The sequence below is a fragment of the Rhinolophus ferrumequinum genome, chromosome 11 (assembly GCF_004115265.2).
Source record: "Rhinolophus ferrumequinum isolate MPI-CBG mRhiFer1 chromosome 11, mRhiFer1_v1.p, whole genome shotgun sequence".
Lineage (NCBI taxonomy): Eukaryota > Metazoa > Chordata > Mammalia > Chiroptera > Rhinolophidae > Rhinolophus > Rhinolophus ferrumequinum.
The window spans coordinates 43,077,442-43,097,202 of record NC_046294.1 but is presented as its reverse complement, the minus strand read 5'-3'; the positions used below and the strand labels follow the sequence as shown (position 1 = coordinate 43,097,202).

Sequence of the window (19,761 nt, the reverse complement as noted above, 5' to 3'; positions counted from 1 at the left end):
ACTCTCTTGCCTTCAGTCATAATATAGTCCAAAGAGATCTGGACCATCTGGACATCCCATAGAATATCACACAGAGCCATTACATCAATTACATCATGGTGACTGAGTGGGAAAAGCAAGAGCTGACTAGTTTACCAGCGAGACCTTGGTAAGACACATGTGCTCCAGAAGGGGATAAACCCTAAGAAGACTCGGTGACCGTTACCTCACTGAAACTGTTTAGGTGTCCAGTGGTCATGGGTATGCCAAAATACACCCCCCCACACAAAAAAATATAAAAGACAAATTGATGGCCTCTTGCATTCCTACTGCAAAAAAGGAAGCAGAAGCACTTAGAAGGCCTGTTTGGGTTTCGGAGGCCACAGAGTCCACGCCTAGGAATTCTTCTCTGATGACTCAGAAAGTTGCCTGCTTTGAGTGGGGCCGGGGGTAGAAGAGGGTCTACAAGAAGTCCAAGCTGCTAAGCAAATATTCTGTCATTTGGGTCATATGGAAGCCAGCAGACTATAGTGTGGGAAGTGGCAGTGATGGTAAAGATGCACTGCAGAGCTCATTGCAAGACCCAGTGAAAGAATCACAACGCAGGCCCCTGGGATTCTGGAACAAAGTGATGCCAACTGCAACAGAGTTACATGCCTTTTGAGAAACAGCTCCTAGCATGTGACTGGGCCCTGGTTAAGTGAATGCTAAACCATGAGCTTCACGTGCCAGACATCAAAAACTTCCCATTATGAACTGGGCTCTGTCAGACCTGCCAAAGCATAAGTCAGGTGGCAGTCAGCAGTTTCATTATAAAATGGAAGGGTAACTAAGCCTGGTTTGCTATGGTTCAGTTGGTTACGTGGGTGGAAGCCAAAAACGTAGAGTTGCTGCTGACAGTCACATTCGGGGGTTGCCTTGAAAGAAAAGCAGGAAGCCAGTGACAATCTTCCCAATGAGCAAAGCTGTAAGTGCTGCCTGGTTATGGAAGGAGAGCTACATACAGGAGACTATAGACACATCCTGGGCAGTGGGCTGATGTATAGCTGACTAGTCAGGGACTGGAAAAAAAGGCCTGAAAAGATTAGGGACAAAAAGGTCTGGGGTAGAGGCATATGGTGGACATTTTAGGAGCAGGCACAAAGATTTTTTTATCATACATTAGCACTCACCAGAGAGCATCAACCACACAAGAGAACTGAACCACCAAGCAGATTAAATGACGCAGCATTTCACCACTGGCCATTCTGGAACTGGCATAACAGGAATCTAAAGGAGTTGGCCACAGTGGCAGAGGTAGAGGCTACACATAGGCCCAACAGCATGGACTCCCATGTGCCAAAGCTAATCTAGCTACTGTTGCCTCTGGACATCCAAAATCTGCTAGCAGAGACCAACGCTGAGCCCCAGATATGGCCTATTCCTTGAGGAGACGAACCAGCCACTTGGTGCCAAATCAACTTACCATCTATATCAGGCCCTTCATCACGTTACCTCCTCGGTGTTATACTCCCCACAGCACTTGCCTCTGAGCCCCTTGAGGATGGGGTCTGGGTCTCAGTCAGGAACAGGACAAGGCTTGATATAAGAGGGTAATCACCACCAGCACCAATTTATCGTACACGCCTGACCCTGTTGCAGACGTACACATAAGAGTCATTTAGTCCTAACAACTCTATAGTGCAGGCACTACCGTGATTCCCCGAAAATAAGACCGGATCTTATTAATTTTTGCTCCAAAAGATGCAGTAGGGCTTATGTTCAGGGGATGTCATCCTGAAAAATCATGCTAGGGCTTCTTTTCCGGTTAGGTCTTATTTTCGGGGAAACATGGTATTACCGTTCCCATTTTATAGATGATGAGTAAACTGAGGTTCAGGAAAGTTACGTAGCTCGTTCTAGGTCACAGGAGCAGAGCAAGGATTCAACCTAAGGACTCAGGCTCTATAGAGTCTATAATCTTAACCACTGCCAGTGAATTCACTTACGCCACAGATACTTACTGGGTGCCTACCGTGTGCCAGTCACTAGTGAACAAAGCGGACTACATGAGTATAAATATAGGTAGGAAGGAAAATAAAAAGAATAAGGGATAAAAGGTGACTGACCTGTTGGTATTTTAGAGCAGTCAGGATAGGTCTCTCTGATGACATCTGAGTAGAGACCTGAATCAAATAAGGGAGTAATTGTCAATGGAAAAGCCACAAGCTTGGAGTGAGACAGTTCTGGCCACTGCAAACTACTTATGGGATACGTGTGGCCTTGAGCAAGTGCTTAAACTCTGAGCTTCGCTTTCCTCGCCTAATCTACACTTGCCTTGCAGAGTTATGAGGAAAAGGAGAAGTGTGTAAAGCACAGCTTAAGCGCATCTTTGGCCTTGGCCCACAATAGACATATATACAAGTAAGGTCCATGCTGCTTTTCTTGCCCAGCCAGGAATCCCCCTTCCTGCTCTAGGGCGCTGCCCACTCTCCTCACTTTCCCTACTCCACTTCCCAAAACTGAAGACTCCCCCGCCCCTTAACCCCCCCCCTTTCAGATAGACAGCTGCAGCACAATCCACTTACGCCCCCTGCCGGCAGGATATTGCACTGCGGCTGTCCTACAAGCCTCCAGTCCCTTTGTTCATCTCTTCAAAAAGCCCCAACCGGGCACTCGCCACCTGCCAGACACCAGGAATGGAAATGAACAAGATACCCTCCTGCTCTCTAGAGCTCAGTCTAGGCAGTGGGCCCAACATGAAAGCCGGCAATGACAACCCAGAGAGGAAGTGCCGACATCTAAAAAACTATAGGAGCACAACTAGGGAATGATTAACTGTGCCCAGTGGGGATTAGGGAAAGCTTTGTAGTGGGTGACTCCTAAAGTAAACCTTAAACAATGAAAAGGAAATGGGCACAAGGGGAGGCATTCCAGGCAGAGGGAACAGTACCTGCGAAATAGGGAAACACGGAAGAGGACATTGATTGATTTGAGGTGTTCTACCTGATCATGCTATACTTCTGGAGCTTCCTGCCAAAGCAGCTTAGTTGAAGAATAAAACCGAAGGAAGCTGGTTCCCAGGACTCTCATAAAGCTCCACCTACCATCTCAGGAAAAGCAAACCTGTCTCAAGAAAGAGCTTTTTTTCCTGAGGGCACACAGGATCTCACGCGTCCTGTGTTTCCACACCTGTCTTCCTTACCCTTCAGGAAGTGGCCCATCCTGTATCAGTCAAGTGACAATTTTTGCAACCTTGACCATGTCTTTTCCCGTTTCAGCCTCCTCCTCTGTAGAGTACGAAAATAATCCTTGTTCGTGTCCCTCTCAGATAACTATTTAACAGCTATGAAAGCTCCTGGTGCTGCAGCAGGAAAGACCCAGGAGATGCCAGCCCCTGGGGGCATGCAGGGCAGGCCACAGCCCCAAGCTAGGAGAGGGAGAGAAGCGATGTTGCAGCTGGGTCCTCTCAGACAGACCACACTGCATCCTCCACCACCCACTGCTCATAAACCCCCATAAAAAACGGAACCACGCAGTTTTGTTTCAGGTGTTTTATTAAGTGGGCCATATTGTAGCTGGTTTCTAAGTTGCAAAACAACATAAATTTAACAATAACAACATAGCCAGTTAGACTGTGACAAGCTTTTTCTTTCCTTAAAAAAAGAAAAAGAAAGACTTAAAACACACAATGGAGGGTTAAATAAAAAAAAAAGGAAAGGAAAACCTGTTAAAACATGCTTATGTTTATTTCTGTGCAACTGCGTGCCAAGAGGAAAAGTGATTTTCTGCACGACGATACATCTCGGCATGTCTTCTTCCCAAATAATACTGACAAAAAAAGAAAAGATGTGGGACTGACTCGTCAGTGCTTGTAGAGGCACTACTAAAAATCCCTTTGATTGGAGCTTGGGGCTTCCCGCTCAGCACACCTGTGTGTGGTCCGGGAAAGCCAAATATCCATAATAATGTTAATATAGAAAACATTAGTTTAAAAAACGATGTGGAATGGCCTCATTAATGCGGTGGGGCAAGGAAGCAGAAGTGCCCCACATGCAGTGCCAGGCTCAGTCCAGGGAGGCCGCAGGCTCCCAGCACGCGGCCTTGGCGAGCGAGGGCACCAGCTTCAAAATAAGCGGCACCAACCTCGTCTCCCTCTCCCTATCACTCTTTCACATGAAAGTGTGTAAAAGGCAAATCAGCAAATAAACTCTAAAATAGATTATTTATTCCAAAAATCCTCTAGTTTTCTTTTTACAGTGAGTGTACATCTCCTGTCTCCTGCACAACTCGCTTGAGTCGCTTGGGGAAGAAGGTCAGAGCTGCAGGGCGAGTCTGTTTCAGTCCTATTGCTAGCTGGTGCTGGGAGGTCAGATGTCGATGCCCTTGACCAGGGACGTCTCCAGCGTGATGTTGAACTCCTGCAATGTCTGCAGCACGCGGATCAAGGAATTGACCAGTGTGTGGTCTTTGATCAGAGCCACATCCTCATACATGTGCGCGGTGATGGGACAGTCGGCCAGCAGGGCAATCCAGTGGTGTAGGAGGTGATCTCTGGCGGGCGAGATCAGTCCAAATGGGTCAGAAGGGAAAGGAAGGGAGATGGTTAGTCCAAGGCCATGGGGAAACTGCTCCGTCACTCCTTAAACAAAGTCTGAAGCTGGAGAAGCAGACAGCTCCCCACAGTCCTCTTTTCTTTCCGTAACAGGGCTTGGCAAAGAGGCCTCACATGGCTCTAAAAGGCTCCCACTGTGGGTTGCCCGGCCGCAGGACACCAACCCAGTCTGACCCAAATCAGCCCCGTCTTCTACCACCAGGCCTTCTACCTCCTTCTCTGCCTCCCTCGCCCTCCCTAGATAACCCCACCACCAAGCAGACACCAGGTCCAGTCAGCACCACGTCCTCCATCCCAATAGCCAATGACTTCTCCCCATGCTATCAGCACTGGGAATATTAAGAGCTATGTAACATCCACACAGCGATTACAGTGTTTTCCCGAAAATAAGACCTAGCCGAACAATTAGCTCTAATGCGTCTTTTGGAGCAAACGTTAATATAAGTCCCAGTCTTATATACTATAATATAAGACCGGGTATCATATCATATCATATCATATCATATCATATCATACCAGTTCTTACATTAATTTTTGCTCCAAAAGACGCATTAGAGCTGATTGCTCGGCTAGGTCTCATTTTCGGGGAGACATGATATTAGTGCTATTACTATGCCCACTTTATACATAGATGTTAAGTAGTTTGCCCAACATAACACAGCGAGCAAGTGGCTGATCTGACGTGTGAACCTAATGAATCTGGTTGCAGAGTCTGTTTTTAACCGTACAACACAACACAAAACAACCAAAAACAAAAACAAAAAACATACAAACAATACAAACAAAGTCCCAGTTCCCTCCCTTCTGTGACCTGAACAAACTACTGCCTTAAGTTTATTCATGCTTCATGCTCTCACCTGACCTACTGGAATAGCTCTAACAGTCTTGCCCATTCTGATGTACACTCTCTATGATATCAAATTAGCATCACTTCAGTCCGCTGATTAAACAAATCTGTCCTAACAGGGAAGGATTCTCTGGCCCAGCTCCTCAAAGTCCCTTTCCTACAGCCTCCTCCCCGAAGCCTTCTCTGATCTTTCTCCTCTACATTTTCAGCATATCTTATGAATGTGCACTTCCTTTTTTGGACTCTCACAACCTTCTGCCTTGTACCGTATTTAATTGGGATAAATGAACTTCTACATGGTACGGGCCATGTTTTATTCAGCGCCATTCCCGCCACCTTCCATAAGGCCTGGCACATTCAAATGTTTGTTCAAGGAACGACTAGGTAATCTGTCTTTCAAATTTCGTCAGTGGGGTGGTTTTATATCTTTCTATCAAAATGTGGCCCCTTCTGCGCAGTTACGCACACCCATATGCATGGTACATTGAAGAAATTAAGAGCCTCTAGGGAGCCCTAAGGTCTCACCTGCCCAAGGGCGCCTGGTCATTAGCCTGTCACTCCCCACCCCTGCACCACCCCAGGACTCCAGCACCACCCCAGGCTGGCTGCTGTGTACTCGGGCTGTGCGGCTGCAGTACCTGGCTCCCAAGCACACCAACATCTGAAACTTGCCGTCCTTGCCGATGTGCCGGGGAGTATTGTTGATTGCGGTGACAAATCGGCAGAAATTCCGGGCCCGTGTATGCCAGTTTTCCTCAGGAACAACTTCATTCTGCTCCAAAGTCTCATAGTAGGTTTGTGCTTTTTCTGTAGAGGAGAAAAGCCTACCAGTGACAAAGGCTCCCCACCGATTGTCCTGCAAGACACTTGCCATGGGCCTCCCCACGCTGACGCAGGCAACTCAATGAGAATAACATGAGTGTTCTGACGGCACTGGTCACATTTCAAAATGATCTGTATGTCTCTTGTCCTTATTTTTTTTAATTAATTTATGTGGCCCCTCATATAAAGATGGTCCTTTTCCTGGTCTGAAGATTAAAAACAACTCTTGAGGGAGAAGCTCCTTGCATGAAAATAACCCAGGAGGGTGCAGCCCAGGGCTTGGGCTCCAGTGCCATCAACAGGTCTTCTAGATCTAACGAGAAGGGGGAGGGCTCATAAGTAGGCCTGCACTATACAACAGGTGCCGAGAAAGAATCCTTCCTGTCCAGTTCTCAGGAGGTGAGGGGTGAAGGCTGGGGAGGGCTTCTATCATTACCTTTGAGAAAAGGCAGGGCAAACAAACAACAGATCTAATCTGAGAATCGCCTGATTTGGCTTCTGGACCACAGGCCCCAATGGTTAGCACCAGTTAGCACCATATTATGTTGGTGAGTCCCCATATCTCTGTATGCTTTTCCCACCCTCATACCTTAGTCCAACTCACCCAGGAAATCCCAAATGAAGACATTTTTGAAGAGACGGGGTGTTTTAAATCCATGCTGGAAAGCCTGTTCCAGGGCTGAGACAAGGCCGCATTCTCCACAAAGCAACAGCGTCAGACTGCCTCGCTAGTAAGGAAACAGGAGAGTGACAGGTTTGCCTCAGCCAAGCTGCCCTCCCACCACGGCCTCCCCAAATCCACAGCCCACAGCTGGGAGGGCAGAAAAGACAGGCAGGGACCTTGTCTATTTCCCCAGCACCTGGCACAGTGCCTGGCTCAGAACAGCTCTCAGTGAATAGCTGTTGAATGAATGGATGAATGAACAGATGATGGATCTGGGTCCCCACCAGGGGGACAAAGCCAGTGTGGCCATTATTCAGGGAGACCCAGGCAAATCCTGAAGAAGACAAAATACACACTGTTCATTAGGGGCCCAGGGACTCTGTTGGATCCATTAGTGAGTTAAGAAAACAGGGTAACCCAAGACAGAAGCCCCCAGAGGAAGAATCTGCTTAATTTCAAGCAGAGGTAACACTCTACACCGCTGCGCAGTCCAAGCACACGGGCTTAGAATCCTATTATTCTCTCTCGTTCAATCTAAGGCCCTGGTTGGGGGCAGGAAGACTCACCTCTTTCTCAGGTTTATGGAAGTGCTTCACGATGCCATTGACTGCCTCCCCGATGGACTCCTGGATCTGCCCAGTGTTCAGTTCTGATAACAATCAAGAAACATCTCTAACCACTGTCAGAGGCTAACAATGCCGGGTGACTGAGCAGGAGGCTGAGGACATGGGAAGGGTTCCGGCGGGGAGGACGGCCTGGACCCTGGGAAAAGTGGCTCTCGCCCACCCAACTTTGCTCAGCTAGCTCTTCCTAAAATCTTGGGGGGGGAAAAACAAAACAAAAGCCAATACCTTAGAGTTTTGTAAAGTTCATTTTCCCTTTAACCCTGGAACTTTTGGCAACCAAAAGAGGGCCAAGATTTGGCTGTGAAGCCCAGGAATCAGAAAAGAGAAAGCCAGAAAGTAGGCCCCTTTCCTCTCTAGGATCACATACAAACAGTACAGAGAACCCATAGAGCTCCCTCTCCTTCCAGGCCTCTAGGGAGAGTACCAAATCCTCCCGAACAACCCGGAGAGGAGGGTGACAAATGCTGTGTGGCTAAAAGTGGTGCCTGAGGCAGCTGCACAGGCTGGGATTTGGGCTAACGTATCAGGGCTCCCAGAGACCTTCCCACATTTCCCAGGCTGGGGAGCACGGGAGCCTAGCCCTCTCCCCCACTTACTGGGCTTGTTGCTAGGTGAGATGGTAACGAGCCTCCGGATGACACTGGGGGACTGTTGCAGAGGCGGGGTCCGACAGGGCCTCTCGTCCACCTCGGGCTGGGACGTAAGCAGCTCCCCAACCAGGACCCGCTCCAGGCTGCCATCGTCCATGCCCTTCCCCAACCACCGGCCACACGGGAACCTAAAGGTCAGGCAACGGCCTGTCAGAGCGGCCAGCTCCTCCAGTGTCCTTCCCCTTGCTGCGCTGCAAGAGCCATCAACAAAGCCAATCCCTGCGGACCCTCAAGGCCCTGCTCATCCATCCCACCGTGTGTCATCAGGGAACACACCCGAGTGATGGGTGGCCTGCAATTTGTCACACATTTTCGTTTGGAAAACCCTCCTATTTTTTCAGGTGCATGAGGCAGAGCCAAACAGGAAACTGTCTCAGCCTGTCACAACCTAAAAGGTCTCCTTAAGAAGTCCACATACCCAAGCATCAAACAGCCCCTGGTGGCACACGCTGTCCCACTACCTCATAGCACAGCTGAAGGAACACTTACTTGTAGGTATGTCCTGTGATCTCATTCCTGACCATCACATACTCCACCAGCCATTTGGCATACAGCCCCGAGTTATCATGGCCTATCTGCACAGTAGTGAGCTTCCCCAAGTTCTGGCACTAGGAGAGAACAACCAAATAGAGAAGATGGGGTAGGGCAAGAAAGTGGGAGAAAAGAGCGGCACTCCTCGGAGGCCACAGGTCTGACTGGCTGCCTGCAACCTGGCCTCAGCATCTGCAGGGGCAGAGCTCATGGCTCCACCTCCCACCAAAGCTGGCAGTACAGCACTGTCTCATGGGGGGCCCACGGCTGAGAAAGAATATGCTGCTGCCTAGAGGGAGAACAGGGCCTGGGAGCAGGCAGCCCTTGAAGTGGGACAGCAGTCCGAGGCTCAGAGGTCTCTGCGAACACTTGGGCTAAGCAGCTGGATGAATTCTTGGGATTTCTCAACACACCATGGACAGAGAGGTACACAAGTCCAGATGGGTAAGCGCCTTCCAGCCAGAGACCATTTAGGGAGGGCCAGCTGCCCCCCACTCGGGTCAACCCGGGCTCCAGCCTCCGATCATCTCAAGACAGGTCAGCTGGGCTGGTGTATAACACTGTACAGAGCAAGGTCTCCATAAAACCCTGTAGAAGGCTCCAGAAAAGCAGCTGCTGCAAACCCAGATCCCCACAAAGCCTGAAGGTGTGGTCCCCGGATGACACATACCTCGAAGGTCATCTCTAACACGTTCCTGGGAATCTGCAGGATCTGTGTCTCCCCCAGTTCTCCCGAGATGCAGATCCATGGGTTGGCAGTGAACATGGAGCCGCCCAGCTTCTTGCTCGGTACAATCAGGATGTGATAGGGGATCACTGTTTAGGGGAAGCCACAGAGGCATGGAGGGGGATCAGGAATCCCTCCCGTAACTGAAAGGGCCGTGACCTGCCCCAGGCGTGCTGGCATGATTGTGGCCACTGATGGACCGGCTCCGGCAGAGCCCAGAGCAACAGGTCCCCAGGACCTACCACGTTTCCCTGAAAATAAGACCGAGCCAGACAATCAGCTCTAATGCGTCTTTTGGAGCAAACATTAATATAAGACCCGGTCTTATTTTACTATAATATAAGACCGGTTCTTATATAATACGAGACCGGGTCTCATATTAATGCTTGCTTCAAAAGACGCATTAGCGCTGACTGTCTTATTTTCTGTCTTATTTTCGGGGAAACACGGTAGTCTCTGGCTGGTTCAGAATATTAGCCAATCCACCCCTCAGTCTCACTCCTCCCAGGGTTACCACCCAAACATCAAAGATCCAAGTCCCTATACAGGCTCAGAGATAAGTGACCTCTTCCTTAAACAATATCACCAACCCGACACTGTACTGAGTGACTTGTTTTTCAGAGCACTTTTCAATCTATCATCTCATGAACTCTAATGACAATCTCAGGAGAGGCCACACAGGTATTACAACGCCTTTTCTGAGGCACTGAGAGAGAAAATAGTTTCCTTCCGGTCTCCTAAATTCCAGCTCAGTGCTCCTTCTACTGAAGCCAACAGCACTCCTCTCTGAGAGGGAGGACAGGTGTCACGCAGAAACAAGAGTCCACACGGCTGAGGCTGCTGAGTCACTGGCCAAACAACTAGCCATGGGACAAATTCAGAGACTACCCCCACCCAACAGAGCGTCCTGGCACCAAAGAAAGATGAGGCTCCAGAGGCCCTCCCTAGATCATTCTGCACCCTCCTCCTCATTCTGCAAATAGGAAGGCTGAGGCCCACCGCAGGAGCAGACTGCTCACAGAAACATAATGGGTTAGGGCAGAGCAGGACCCAAACCTCCCACTACCCTCTGGAGTTCCTTCTGCTACTTCAGGAAGCTGTGTTTCCCTGGGCTGGTCTGAAACATTCTGTGATGCTGAATGGAGCTCTCAGCCCAAAACAAAAGGGAAGATTCCTTTACAGGTGTGCAGAGAGTGAACTCCACTACCGCACCCTCCTCTACCTCATCACCTTAGGTTCCCAGCACAGTGCCTAGGACCACAGTGACAACACGACGGCCAAAAGGACTGAGCCCCACAACTCAGAAGAAGAATTAGAAGCTTTAGAGGAAAACCACCTTCAATGAGGCAAGTGTACCTCTCTCCTCAGAAGCAAAAGGCCAAATCGAAAGTACCAGTGATCATCTTTTCTTTAAAAGGGAGGCAATGAGTTAGCCTCAGGCAGGTTCATGAAGGCTGCACCCGAGAAGGCTAGTGGGAGCACAGGGCTACTCACGGATAGTTGTGAAGACATTGGTGAAGCAAAAGTAATCGACGGCATTGAAAGAGAGGAGGTGATAGAGGAACTGCTCCTTCTCGTCGTCACAGCGTAGGAAGGCGTAGCGCTTGTACAACTTTCTGTCGGAAAGGAGGCAATATATCAGTCTCCCAGCCAAAAGGAGAGGAAAGGGCTAGGAAAGGGCTAGAATTACTCCGTACTGGAAGGAGACAGCTAAGGGAAGAGGAAGATGTCAAGCCTCAAGTTCTCTAAGGCCACCTGAAAAAGGAACAAAGCAGCTACTCTAACTGAGGGCTAGAGGAAAGTGGCTTAAGCTACAGCAGAAACAACAAAACCAAACTCTACCTGTGTCCAAGGGTTGATGTTACTGATGTAAAGTGTCAGAGGTCATGGGATGTCCTTTCTAGACCGCAGGCTGGAATGACATTCCTTCAGAGGACACACAGGCCCTCTCGGGCTTCTAGCGAGGGCATCACCCCAGTGTGTGGTGTGGGAGAAGCAATGGCAGGAGGTCTGTGACCACCATTCATGACCGGGGCTAGTGTCACACCCTCAGCAGACCTGAGACCCACGAGTCAGAACACTGCTATAAATGTGCAGGTAAGCCCAGGACAGCTTCAGCGGCAATAAGGGGCACTGAAGGGAATGAATGACCCAGGTCACAGGCAAGGAGGAGCTGCACAAACTCCCTCCCGTCCCACGCCTCCCCCCACTGCTCACTCATCCAAGACCAACTCCTTGCCTGACGAGGCAGGCCCTCTGCAGCTGCACAGCAGTAATGCCCTCCCCAGGCAGGCTGCACACAGAGCCATACGCACGGGCCCTCAGCACGGAGGAATACACAGGGAACAGAAAAAGGTAACTGCACCGGTTGCCAATCACCGTGGCCAGAGACGCAGGGGATTCAGCACATCTGTGAAGTTCTACCTAGTCAGGTTTATAAGGTACTTTCAACAGATAATTCACCAACCAAGGCCTACTATGTGCAGGTGCTGGAAAGGGAAGCATCGATCCTCAAATACAGTCTAGGTGAATAAATCAGTAAACACCATGTAATGAGTTGCCAAATGAAAGGCTCTCTCTGGGAATTTAAAGAGCCATAGGCTTCAATGGTCCTAGAACAGGGGCCTAAAGGACAGGAAAATTTAGACAGGTGTGTAGAAGGAGACAGACAGGGTGGGAGAACCAGTTTGTCTCGAGTTGAGAGCTCAGGGAAGTAATATGTTAGTAATGAGGCTGAAAAGTTAAGCTAGAGTCAAATGAAGGAAGGCCCTAAATATTCAGGCTAAGGAGTTTGCAATCTGCCCTGCAAGTAATAGCTTTCTGCAATTTGCCCTAGAAGTGAAGGGAAAGCCATGACCAACTTCAGGAAATTTAAATTTAGTGTAGCTGAGGGTTGAAGGGGCATAAGGGTGAAACTACGGTAGAGGCAGTAGGTAAGGAGCCAGGTGGGGGCGGAGGCTAAGGACCTGAAATGTGTACATGGGAGGTAAAGCAGAGCAAGGACTCAAACTGACTCCAAATTTTGAACCTCGGCAGGGAAGAGAGAGATGTTTGGAGAGAATAATGGTGATATTAACAGAAATTTTAAGAGAAAAAAAGGTACTTATGCTGAAGACTCTGTGAAGCATGCTTTTGTTCTTTCTGAGTTAAAGGTAAGATATTTAAATGGAAATAAATGAAGGACTGGCGCTCGGAAGAAACGTCAGAGCTACAGCTTCAGGTGTGGGAGTCACCTGTATACAGGTGACAGAAGCCATGAGAATGGGTGAAATGACTAAGTGAGAGAGTGGAAAGAACGTGTAGAGAACTGAGGGCTGTGGAAGTCAACACACTGGAAAGAGTAAGTGGAGAAGGAGAACAGGATGGTATAGGGCATGGCAGCCATGCATTTCAAGGTAAAGGGGGCACTGCCAGTATTAGTCACTGCAGAGACGTTAAGGAGAAAGCGTTTGAGCTCACTACATAGGAGCCAACCAACTTCTTCCCTTAGAACATACAGCCACCTTACCCTGCCTCCACCAAACCTCATCTCCAAGGAACATTCTATGAAGATATACTCTCCAAGGCCGTCTACCTCCTCCCGTCTGTACAACTATGCACACATTTTATGTGCACAATTCAATATCTGCTAGGTGACAGGCAACATGCTCAGTGCTGGGAAAGGTACATGGTTCATGACACCAATGAAAACAAACTTTAATAAGCAGTAAGCAACTAGATAATAATTCAGTCATTAGTGGTAAAACAGGGATGAACAAATGTGTAACAAACGCTATGGGTGCCTGGAGAAGGAATGGACTCTCTGGGGAGTTCCGGCAAACTTTAGCAAAGAAAATTTCTGACTAGTCCCTGAAAGGGCTGAAGACATCCTGAGAAAGCTGAGGGGTATGATGTGGCTGGAGCTTTAAACAAACTGGAGAGAAAGATGAGAGGGCAGGATGGAAAAGTCGGCAGGTTTTGATAAATAGCCCCTTTCTCTCTCCCTATGCCCCATCCAAAATGCAATCTGTCGCAGCAAAACCCTCCTCATTTTCCCTGCACTCAGAGTAGTACAGAAGGCAGACGATCAGGTGAGACGTCACTACGGACTTGAGTAAACTCGGAGCTTATCCCCTCTAGTGGGGCTACGGTAGAAAGAAACCATGATCAGCTTCCTCACTGAGGTCTGCGCCACTGGCTGCGGCCCGGGATTCTGCGCTCATCCAACCCAGACCGACCGCTGTGGAGCCCAGTGTACAGGGGCCAGCTCACGTCTCCCTTCAGAATGTATGGCCACCTTACCCTGCCTCCACACAGTTCCTGTGCTTGAACCCCTCAGGACTTTGCTGTCCTCCTACTGACTTGCAGCCTCTCCTGAGATGACGCCCACACTGGCCAGCAGGAAACACTCCTGCCCCGTCAGGCCCTGGTGCCCACACAGCTACAGCTACAGATTTTTCCACCACACACAACTGTTCTCTAAAATCTGGTGGGCAAACTTCTCCCTTCGAAACTCCAGCCTCACGTGTACACTAGTTCTCTTTTAGTTGGCCTACCAATCTTCAAATTTTATTCCTAAACCTTTTTGTCCCTATAGGGAATCAAATTTAACCGCTTTCAGAATTACTATTTCGTAACTTCTAAAGGTGAGCTCTCTAACCCATCAAGTTTTAAACCTGGTTTCTTGCTATGGCTTACACACCCAATGAACAGTCTAAAAAATCATATTTCCACTTTGAATAAAAACAAATTCTGAATGTTTAATCAGTTGGCTCACACAAAATTTCCCCAAGGTCCACTCCTCTGCTTTATCATCCATGGGAAGTCACATATACATAATAACGATGAAAAGATGCCTAAAGAGATGCTAAACAGGGCCTGCCGGCTCAGGCGGTTAGAGCTCTATGTTCCTAACTCCGAAGGCTGCCGGTTCGATTGCCGGTTCGATTCCCACATGGGCCAGTGTGCTCTCAACCACAAGGTTGTCAGTTCAACTCCTCGAGTCCCTCAAGGGATGGTGGGCAGCGCCCCCTGCAACTAAGATTGAACACGGCACCTTGACCTGAGCTCCCGCTGAGCTCCCGAATGGCTCAGTTGGTTGGAGCGCGTCCTCTCAACCACAAGGTTGCCGGTTCGACTCCCGCAAGGGATGGTGGGCTGCGCCCCCTGCAACTAGCAACGGCAACTGGACCTGGAGCTGAGCTGCGCCCTCCACAACTAATACTGAAAGGACAACAACTTGAAAACTGAATGGCACCCTCCACAACTAAGATTGAAAAGACAACAACTTGACTTGGAAAAAAGGCCTGGAAGTACACACTGTTCCCCAACAACAAAGTCCTGTTCCCCTTCCCCAATAAAAAAATTAAAAAAAAGAAATGCTAAACAAAAATGCCCAACAGGCTTGCCAATGAAGAAAGAGCCAAACATATTATATACAGGAAAAGACAGAGAGATGGTAGTCTGAGGCAAAGAAGGGGCAGAGCCCTACCCCCCCACCCCCTCCTCTAGTAGCTAGGGTACAGAAAGAATGCAAAAGATGTAACATCAAGAGAAGGGAATTGTGGGTTTAGTGGTCCCTGGGAGTGTGAGCCTTGGAATCTCTCCCCTCCCTCTGTGAGTGAAAAGTGTGGAGGGGAAGGACCTGGGAGGGTCATCTGAAAGCCCTTTAAGCTCTAGGGAGACTCAGGCAGGCTCCAGAGGAAGAGCAAGGACTTGGTTGCTTTGGGCTTGCCCTAAGCTCAGGAGAAAACAAATTCAATCAGGGGATATCTTAGAAGTTTCCTTTTAATTCTCCAATCCTCTCCTCCCCAAGAGAGGAAAGAGACTGAGAAAATGCCCTATGCCCAGGTATACAAGTCACCTAAATGCAGCAAGGAAAGGAGCCCCAAAATTTTGAGTACCCAGTGAGGACCCCAGCCTTCTCACAACCTTGTTAAGAAAGCCATTTTGGGGCATGCAGATTGAGAAGGTAGGGAGAACAAATATAGCACAATTATTCTTCCACAGATTAAGAGGGAGAAGAGGAAATGCTTCAAAACCTTCATATGCAATTTGAGTTTAGCTGAATATAGCAGTAATGACATACTGAACACTCCCCCTTCCCACACAGGGGTTTCCAATCCCCCCACCATTCCTGAGAGCCTGGTTCTACGCCAGGTGGAGTGGCCTTACTTGGTGAGCTCATGGTCGGAGAGAAGCTGCTTCAGGTGTCTGGAAAGTAACTTTTTCTCCATGGACAGTCGTACCCATGCTCTGGCCTTTCCCACATCAGTCTTGATTTCCCCAATGTTCTGGATGTGCCTGAAGGGGAAATGGGAAAAAGGAAGTGGAGGGTGTGGTGGGAGATGAACTCATTACCAATAGCTCCCCTCATGAAGCTAAAAGGTCTAGTGAGGCAGCCCTATCCCATCCTGGGAGACTCCATCTCCCTTGTTCTCTAAGCCTTGTGCTTCCATGTAGCTTTGCCAGGATAGTCTCACCACAAATGGGAGGGGGGTGGGGGATGGGATTGGGGGAAGCATTGCAGTACAGCTCTCAAAAAGCCGGGCTAACCTCAGCGCCCTTGGGCCTTGACATACTCTGGTATAATTCTCCAAAAATGTCAGGAAACCCAACTGCTTGTACAGCTCTACAAATGCCTCATGAAGCACAAGACCAATGAGAAGGGCTTCCTGGTTAACTGAGACGCCGCTGAAGCCCAAGTCACTGAGACCCTGCTATTTAAAGTGGACAGCTAAGCAGCAACTGAAAGGATTTTAGTGGCTTATTACATATGAGCCCACACTGACCTCATATCCTGAATGAGGGAGATTCTCAGGGGAGACATGACTGAGCTGGCATCGGACTTCCTCCGTTCTGAATCAAGAAGTATTCCTAGAACAAAAAAGTCTGTCATGTCCAAAGAGATCTGACTATCCAAATAGGTGACTAGCTTTCTTATCTCAAACCACAAATATCTACAGGAAATGGTTGCTTTGGTAACACTTTGATCAATCATTTCATGAATATTTATTAAGTACCCACTAGGTTTCAGATTTAATACTTTTATGCACATTATCTCATTTAATTTTCTAACAACTTATAAGACAGCCAAGGAAGATATCACCGAGGAGGCAACTGAAATTCAGAGGTTAGCTGCTTTGCCCAGTCACCAAGTGACAAAGTCAGGTCCTCTGGTTCCTAATCCGGCATGTTCTCATTATAATCCATGGATAGAGTGCTTCCACTTGGAGCTGATACGCTTGTCCTGCTCTTGCCTCAAAATGGGCTACAAAAAAGCCAACGGGATGTGTAAAGAATGTGTCCCAGAATGCCCAGGGCCTCTACATACAATACCCTTATGTGCTCACGTCTGGCCCAACGTGTAAAACTTAGTATCTTCATCACTGAGCTATTGAGAATGTTTGGCTACAGTTTATCCCTTAGCAGTTAAGTTCTACAGCTTTCCTGAGAAGATTCTTCACTCTCATATCTAGAAAGTGGACCAAAAAACTCCTTAATAGGCTACGTAGGGAGCGCTTATCCTTGGTTTTTAGTCAACTATTCTCCCCGCATTCAGTGCTAGCTGAAGTCAACTACCTCAAGGGCAGACACAACACTGAGTTCATACCTATCTTTTCACCCCCATTTAAGCTAATCTTTACCATCAAGACAAGAACATCCAAGGAAGGTGAACAAACTCCCTGACAGAGAGACGAACAGGAAGCATGGTGTGAAGGGGGATGCTGCCAAGCAGTAAAGGAAGGAGGGGACTGTCCTGCAAGGGACACTACAGAGAGGTCTAAAGAACCCCAGCCAGGAGACAAGAGGCCTGGCTCCTAATCTGTCCTCTTCCATCAGTTCACTGTGTGATCCTGAGTAAGTTCAATTCCGCTCTGGATCCGTTTCCTCCTCTTGTAAAATAAGGGGGCTGGTTAGATGATCTCTGAGGTCATTGCCAACGCTGATATTTTTATTAAAATAGAAACAGAAAGGAAGCGTAAGGGATCATTCACACGAGGCCTTAGGGTAGGACACTGACAAACAGGCTCTCTTAACTGACGGATCATCTCAATGCCCATCTCAGAGAAATAAAACAAAAGACTCTGAAAACAGCTTGCTCCACACGCAAGACGTCAGTACCACCCAAATTCATTTGAAACCTAAACTCATTCTAAGACTGGCCTCTTGCTGATATGTCTTCTATCTCACTGAACATAAGGGTATATAATGAAAACAAACCCCATAGCTATGACATGCTCTGTGGTTCGAAGAGCTCAGTGGCTTAATACTTAAAAAAGAAAACATTACAGAGCAACGGCTTCATTGACCTGGAATAGTCTGCTATGTACAGGTGATCACTCCAGTGGGGGATGGGAAAGTGGGGAGAGGGGTTCTCTCCAGTGGTGTAGAGACCACCTTACCTGAGGTACTCAGGCTTCCAGATGTGAGTTTTCTCTGCCGGTTTTCCTGATAATGTAACAGGTGGGACCACAAGGCTGATTTCCCCTGGAACCGACACAAGGGAGAAATAATTATCAGTTTAGATTTCAGAGGCCAAGGCATCCAGTGAACAGTCAGAGATAATATAAATATATAGATATGGGCTTTTGCTAAAAACTATCTGTATGGCATGTCCTCAAATAATGTCGTTTCATTCAACGTTGTTTCCTTACAATGATAAAATGCCTTAGGAACTAACCTCTTGTCTATGACAATTAGCCTACGGTAAAATTGGTTTCATTATACACTGTTTCACTTGAAGTCACAGAACATACCAACGACATTAAATGAGGACTTACTACTTATCTCAATGTACACCCGGATGCAAAGTATACAAATACATCCCCCTACTAAAATCCAAGAGAAATATAAAGAAGAACGGAAAAGAGAAACGATCCCCCCACATGGCCAAAAACAGATGTGAATGGACCAGTCGACAAGAAAGAAAAAAGCAAATAACCTATCAACCTCTCAATGGTCTAAATGGTTTGCTGCTTGAAGGTCAGCGTGGGTAGAGCATGAGGACTTTTACACAGAGGAGCGGATATCCAGTCTACGAGATTCTGATAGCTCCTGAATTTCCTGAAATAGTTAAAGGCATTCCTGCCCTTAGTGCAGGCTGGGGAGGAGAAGTCTTCACTATGAGGATTTGCTACTGAAGGACAGTTGAAGAAGCCTGCGGGAAAGCAGGCTGGTAACTAACAGTGAGGCTGAGATACTATCGTCAATATAACAGAAGCTTGGCATTTGGAAATGTAAGCATTGCAGTTTAAACTATTTGAGACTTGTAGTAATTTGTCATTTAAAAGGCACAAATCTGAATAGCATCACAAGCCTGATGTAAGGGAGTATTTGCCTAGTGAGTGAGTCTCGCTGGCCACTGAGCCACTGCTTTGTCTCTTTCTAGTCACCCGTCAGTACACAGTGACCCTTATTATGTGATGAAAATTTTATTTCAGATTCATGGTAAATGTTCCTATACAGTTGATATAACTCATAAATGGAGTACAACATTTTAGTAGTAGGATTTATTATGATTTTATAAATGACTCTAGTTCTATATTTTACGAAATAGTAATAATAATGATAGGAGCTATCATGTCTTGCGTGAGGTTTGCGATCAACTAAGCACGATGTTAAATGTTTAAAATACAATATTTTATTTAATGCTCCCAACAATCCCATAGGATAGGTACTCTGTCCCCATTTTCTTTAGAAAAGCACAAATTGAGGATCAGAAAGATTAACTTGTAAAAGATCACACAGGTAGTAAGTAAAGTGCTGAGATTCAAGCTTATGTCTATCTAATGTCAGAACCATTGCTCTCAATAATGATGCTATACAGAGTGCTTCTGACAGAGATCATTTAACTTTGCAAGTTATACTCTTTGAAGAAAATGTTATGTTCTGGGATGAAGGTGAGGATTTAAGCGCTCAAAATGTTTCCCTTGAGAATATCAAGGATCTATTTTGTTTCTATCCACCAACCTGATCTATGGGGCGGGGGCGGGGGGAGGGGAGTGGATTAAGCATTTGAATGGGACAAAACCTTCATCTATGGATCAGCAAACTGTTGATATAACCTTGATGTATGTTTGGATTTCCTACGTTGGGATTTAATCAGCTTAAAACAAAACCCAACAACCGCAATAGCAAATTTCTAAAAAACAACACAAGTTAAAACTAGAAAAGACCATTTTTATTCATTGAAATACCAAACATTTGAAAAAACAGACGTTTGATAAAATCAATGAGACTTACAGCTCCTATACACTGTTACTAACTGGTACATTAAGACAATATATGCAGAAGACAATACAAAATCTTAAAATATTCATGCTCTTTGAGATAGTAATTC

At 47.4% G+C, this 19,761-nt stretch overlaps 1 protein-coding gene across 2 annotated transcripts in view; it reads right to left on the bottom strand.

The window, feature by feature from the left end:
- Positions 1-3,497: 3,497 nt before the first annotated feature.
- DENND5A (DENN domain containing 5A) overlaps positions 3,498-19,761 on the bottom strand; it is a 76,826-nt gene continuing 60,562 nt past the window's right edge. For both annotated transcript variants that reach the window (XM_033120107.1, XM_033120108.1), the window contains 11 exons: positions 17,825-17,909; positions 16,211-16,295; positions 15,594-15,722; positions 10,935-11,056; positions 9,384-9,529; positions 8,672-8,790; positions 8,129-8,310; positions 7,473-7,555; positions 6,847-6,970; positions 6,059-6,227; positions 3,498-4,512 (listed from right to left, as the gene is read on the bottom strand). In XM_033120107.1, the coding sequence (XP_032975998.1) occupies positions 4,329-4,512; positions 6,059-6,227; positions 6,847-6,970; positions 7,473-7,555; positions 8,129-8,310; positions 8,672-8,790; positions 9,384-9,529; positions 10,935-11,056; positions 15,594-15,722; positions 16,211-16,295; positions 17,825-17,909 (1,428 nt within the window). In that variant the 3' untranslated portion in view covers positions 3,498-4,328. The remainder of the gene's footprint in view (positions 4,513-6,058; positions 6,228-6,846; positions 6,971-7,472; positions 7,556-8,128; positions 8,311-8,671; positions 8,791-9,383; positions 9,530-10,934; positions 11,057-15,593; positions 15,723-16,210; positions 16,296-17,824; positions 17,910-19,761) is intronic.